Source organism: Belonocnema kinseyi, chromosome 9, assembly GCF_010883055.1.
Source record: "Belonocnema kinseyi isolate 2016_QV_RU_SX_M_011 chromosome 9, B_treatae_v1, whole genome shotgun sequence".
Taxonomy (NCBI): Eukaryota; Metazoa; Arthropoda; class Insecta; order Hymenoptera; family Cynipidae; genus Belonocnema; species Belonocnema kinseyi.
Genome location: NC_046665.1, coordinates 83,176,647 through 83,182,689, shown reverse-complemented (window position 1 = coordinate 83,182,689; position 6,043 = coordinate 83,176,647). Strand labels below are relative to the sequence as shown.

Sequence of the window (6,043 nt, the reverse complement as noted above, 5' to 3'; positions counted from 1 at the left end):
GGCCACCGAGACTCTTCCAGAGTGCGAGCCGGGAATCGAACCCGCAAGCCGAAGGAGTGGGTCCAAAGCCTACGCTTTAGCCCCCACGACCATCGTCCCACTCTTACAATTTTTATTTAGCACAATAAATTTTTTTTGTTATTAAATATAAATCTTTAATAAAAAAAAGTGATTTCTTAACCAAAAAGGATGATTTTTTAACAAAATTGTTGAATTCTTTATTAAATAGTTGCATTTTTATCATAAAATATGAAATTTATTTTAAAGCAAAAGAATTTTTTATTGCAAAAAAAATTGAGGTTTCATCCAAAAAAGATTCCAGTTAACTCAGTAACATCAAAAACGAAATTTTTGTTATAAAAAAAAAGTTTCTACGAAAAAACTTGAATTTTCAATGCAAAAAGACCAATTTTTTCAACTAAAAAGGATGGATTTGTAACAATACAGTTAAATTCTCTACCAAATAGTTGCATTTTTATCCAAAAAGATCAGTTTTGTACTGAAAGATGAATTTGTAAAAAAACAATTTTTTTTTATGAGTGGAACTTTCATCTAGAAAATATTTAGGTTCGTTTTTTAACACTAAAATATAAATTTTAAACAAAAAGTAAATTTTCTACGAAATAGTTAAGTTTTCAAGAAAATAGTATAGTAGCTTAATTTCTAAGAAAACAGTTGCATTTTTATAAAAAAAAAAAGATTTAATTTCTGCTAAAGCAGTTAAACTTAAAAATAAAAAAGACAAACTTTAAAAAAAAAGAGTTGAATTTTCAACCGAAAAGTTAACGAAAAAATGAAATTTTCTATGGATTAAAAAAAATTCTGAGATGCTCATAAATTCTAAGAGAATTTATTTCTCGGTTATGTTCTTGATAATACTCTCATTCTCGTTACCGTTCTCAAGGTAATATCGGCTCAGAACTCTAATCGTACCTATTCTTTCTAGTTCTGATTTTTGCCACCAGATGGCGTATCGCAGCTTAACCTTTCCCAATAAGTACTGAATTTCGTGTAATATTATGTTTACTTTGAGACATGAAATTGATTCTAAAGTGTATTTTTTTTCAATTCCAGGTAATAAATCCCCAATTATTCTGAAGGAAGAAAAACCACCACTCCCTCCTCCTGAATACCAGAAAACAGAAGATGGCGCAGATGTGCCTATGTTGTCAAAGGAAAATTCCGAAGAACCGTATCAACCACCACCACCATTTGCTTCAAATCGCGACAATAATCGTCAAAATCGACCAAAACCTACTCCAACGTATAGGAAACCTCCCCCATACGTGCCCCCCTAACGAAATACAGAAGATTCACCCACGCGCAAATATATGTTAGCTATGCTCGGAGATTCCCCATCTCATATACAAACTCAGATTACTACAAATAACCATAGAGGGCAGCTGAATTGCGGATTCAATGTTCACGATGATTACAGCAGTCGATAAAGTCTCGAAAATGTCTTTGTTTCATATGGTTTCTGTAGTGGAACACTTGGAGCAGAAATCACACGTTGCCTTTTGCAATGAATTTTATGACTTGTAATAATAGAGCAGATCTTGTTCACGTTTTACTGATGGAAAAGTGAATCTTTTATTATCACTTGTCGGTTTCTTAAATATTTTTTTACTAGTATTCTAAAATTAATGACACTGCGATGTTTCAGGAATCAGTGCCATTAATCAAGCAATACTCAATAAACAGTGTTGTACTTATTATATGAATACCTCAGTAAGTATTCTGCAAGTCAAGAGTTGAGGCGACAATGAAAACGGATTTTATAAAGCGAATCATTCAGAATATACGAAAGCTGCTGCAACAATCAATTTCATTTTTTATATATATATATATATATTTTTTCGCAATTGATTTTATAAATAGTTTTCGTTCGTTCTTAAGCACAGAAAAGTTTGCACTTTTTTTACAATAATCTTAAGTCATACGAATAGCGCAAATCACTGCCAATTATCACGAACTAAAGGCTATATTCAAAACTGAATCAGGGTACATTGAAAAAAAAATCGTTTTATCTTTATATGAAACACGCACTAATGAATGACTGCAACGGTTTTGAGTGCAGTCACATATTGGAGACCGTACTTAAATTACGTAGCGAATTTTAGGCCGTACGTAATTTTTAGTTTTCAGAAATGTTTTGCTAGTTATTGCTAGTAGAATTAGGGAGGGTGTCGAGAATTTTATTTTCAAAATTACCTGATTTTTCGTTAACAAATTAAAAATTTTACAATTAATTAATTTATTATAAAGAAAAAATGCCTTTTGCGCTATAAGAGATGGCTTTTTAACAAAATACTTGAATTTTCAAAAAAATAATTAAATTTTTAATATAGTAATTAAACTTTCAACCTAGAATGATAAATTTCCATAAAAAGAGTCATAGTTTATATTCCAATAAAAAAAGATGTAATTTGATTAAAAAAAAAGAATTTTAAACCCAAAAAGAAAAATTTTCAAGAAATAAAGGTTTTTCACTCAGGAAAGAAATAAAAGTTTAACTAAATTGTTGAAATTTGAAGCTTAAAGACGAATTTTCTCTACAAAAATTGAATTTTTCATATAAAAAATTGTTGCTTTTTAGCAACAAGTTAATTGTCCACGAAACAGATGCAGTTTTACCCAAAAAAATGAAATTTCAAAACAAGGAAATTATTTTTTACCAGAAAGGCGAATTTTCAATAAAAAAATCAATCTTAGATAAATTGAAAAGTTAGGTTTTCAGTTAAAAAATTAAGTTTGAACCCAAAAAAGGCTTTTTCACTAAATGTTTAAATTTCCAACAAATTAGTTATACTTTCAACCAAATAAATGAATTTTTAATTAAAAAAGAAATTAAAAAAAAATAGTTTAATTTTCTGTTGAAAAAGATTTAATTTGACTTTTCACGTTCAAAATATGCATTTTTAAACAATAAATAAGTTTATACGAAAAAAATTGAATTTTTAATCCAAAAAGACGAAATTTGAACCAAAAAGAATAATTTTTTAATAAAATATTTAAATTATCTACCAAATAGTTGCATTTTTATTTAAAAAAGATGAAAGTTCTCTTGAAACAGATGAACTTTTATTAACATTTTTTTTAAATGTTGAATTTTTATTAAAAAGAGATTCCAGTTCACTTTTCAAGATCAAAATATGAATTTTGCAACAAAAAATTAGTTTCGACGAAAACTTTTGAATTTTCAATCCAAAAAGACGACATTTTTCAACCAAAAATAATAATTTTTAACAAAATAGTTGAATTATCTACCAAATAGTTGCATTTTTATTTAAAAAGATGAAATTTCTCTTAAAACAGGGGAATTTTTATTTAAAACAAATTTTTTTAAATGTTGAATTTGTATTAAAAAAAGATTCCAGTTGACTTTTCTAGATCAAAATATGAATTTTTAAATAATAAAATAAGTTTATACGAAAAAAAGTTGAATTTTCAATCCAAAAAGATGAACTTTTAACTAAAAAGGATGTATTTTTAACCAATTATTTGAATCATCTACCAAATAGTTGCATTTTCATAAAAAAAAAGAAAAACAAATTTTAATGTTGAATTTTTATTAAAAAAAGATTCCAGTTGATTTTTCAAGATCAAAATTTGAATTTTGCAACAAAAAATAACTTTCTACGAAAAAAGTTGGTTTTTCAATGCAAAAAGACGAATTTGTTAACCAAATAGTTGAATTCGCTACCAAATAAGTGCATTTTTATCCAATAAAGATGACATTTCTCTTAAAACAGATGGATTTTGAATTTTAAAAAAGTTAAATTTTCGTATAGAAAAGATTTCAGTTTTTTTTTCAATACCAAAATATTAAATTTAAATAAAAAGTAATATTTCTACGAAATAGATTAATGTTCAACCAAAAATATGTAATTTCTGTCGAAGCAGTTTTAACCCAAAAAGACGAGTTGTCAGTAAAACAGTTAAAGGAAAATTGTTACATTTTCAACCAAATAATAAAATTTATAACTAAAAAGATAATCTTTAGGAGAAAGTTTTTGTGAATTAGCAAAAATTACGTACAAGAGTGAAAGACCTCCCACTGAAACATAATATCCCCCCCCCCCCCCCCCCCCCCCCCCCCCCAACCATTACGTAATTTAATTACGGCCCCTTAGTGCTGAAATATACTCTATTCAGTAATATCCAACTAACTGTCATAAAATGAATATAAAATTCAAGATCGAAAGTTTTAACTTATCATGTATAGGTAAATAGCCAACTTTACCCACTGTTTTTACCGTAATCGCATAATGCTTTAGAATTTAGGAAATTTTGTGAATCTTGTATCATTTTACACAACATTACTGTGTAGAATTAGGAAAATGGGGTGGAGTGTAGAGTCCTGAAATAAACAAAATATTTAAATATATATATATGGCGACTTTGTATGTAAAATCGACGATATGACTGATATAGTTAGGTGTACTAAAAGTGTTGTGCTCATGAAAATAATCCGAATCTTTAAGTACATTCTCTCAGCACACTCCTAGTCTGTTAAGATACTTTGTTGCGCATTTCCGGTAATTAATTGGACTTTACACTCGACCCAAAAAATGCTTCCAATGACTAAGTAGGCATATAGCCATATATACATTACAAAAGTACTGTACTTTAATCATATATACATTGCATTGTACATTAATAAGTCATTGTTCGATAATTCTTAAGAGTAGACCTTGACACTGCTCGCCGAGAGTTTACACACTAAAGTACTGCCCGACTAATGCGTTACAGCAATTACATTTTATGCGTTTCATTACTTACACGTGAGTATTATAATCTAATAATACGATCAGATAGAACATATATGTCATTTTGACTGATAAGTTAACGTAATATTGCGCCAAGCACAGATGAATATTGGGAGTATTAGTGTTATACAATGTCCACGACTCGTACGCGCCTCCACGACTCGTACGTGGATCCACGACTCGGCCTCACACCTGTTTTTTTTTCTCGGGCCTGCGTACGATCTCGTCCCGAAACGGATGTGAGGCCGAATCGTGGATCGCAAACATTACAACATAAACACGTATTAAAACAAATACTAGCTCGAAAAAAATATTTAATTTTATCATTTACATAGTTACCAAGCCAAAAAAAAACAGGTAATACCTATAACTATACTTAAAATACGAAAAAACAATAAATTAAAATGGATCGACAAGATGTGCTGCCGTACCGAAAGATCCATGTTATATTTCTCCGTTCGATTGGAAAATATGTAAAAAAAAAAACTTGATAATTTTCGATAGGGGCCATTCATAAATTACGTTAGACATTTTTCCCACTTTTTTACCCCTATGTTACGTAATTTTTCGAAATATTTTCAGTCATGTTTTATTAAGTAAAATTTAACAAATTAAAATGATTTTCTGTAAATTCTTGTTAATGAATTCTTTCGAATTTCATTAAAATTTTGTAAACTCTTCAAATTCCGTAAAATTAAACTAATTCGATGATATTCCTTGAAATTTATAGAAATCTGTTGAAAAATCCTTGTAATATTTTAAAATATCCTAGAATATTGAAAATTCTTTCAATTTATTGAAATCTATTTAAAATTCCTTTGAATCTTTTAAAATATCCTTGAAAATTCCATAAATTATCTCAAATCTTTTTAAGTTTGTTGACATTTTTAAAGCTCTTAAAAATTACTTGAAATCTTAAAAAAAAAACACTAAAATCGATTGAGATTCCTTGGAATCTTTTAAAATATCTTAAAATAAACTCGTTAAATTTTAATTAAAAAAATTATCCAATCCTTTGGTACACCGTGGAATTACATAAAATCTGATATTTCTTGAAATCCCTTGAACTATTTGAAGTTCTATAAAATCCTTTGAGATCCTTTAAAATTAGTGAAATCCTCGGATATCTTATAAAATCCCGTGAAATCTATTGAAATTATTAAAAGTCCTTTAAAATATTTTATTTAAATTGTTTTAATGGATATTTTTTTTACAGAATGATGAAAAAAAAAACTAATTTAATATACATGGATTTTCTATTGGGTTTATTT

The 6,043-nt window shown here is 27.9% G+C and overlaps 1 protein-coding gene across 4 annotated transcripts in view; it reads left to right on the top strand.

The window, feature by feature from the left end:
• The window catches only part of LOC117179860 (dystroglycan), a 74,426-nt gene extending 72,230 nt beyond the window's left edge, over positions 1-2,196 (top strand). For all 4 annotated transcript variants that reach the window (XM_033372016.1, XM_033372015.1, XM_033372018.1 and 1 more), the window contains one exon: positions 1,075-2,196. In XM_033372016.1, coding sequence (XP_033227907.1) covers positions 1,075-1,298 — 224 coding nt within the window. In that variant the 3' untranslated portion in view covers positions 1,299-2,196. The remainder of the gene's footprint in view (positions 1-1,074) is intronic.
• The last annotated feature ends 3,847 nt before the right edge of the window (positions 2,197-6,043 follow it).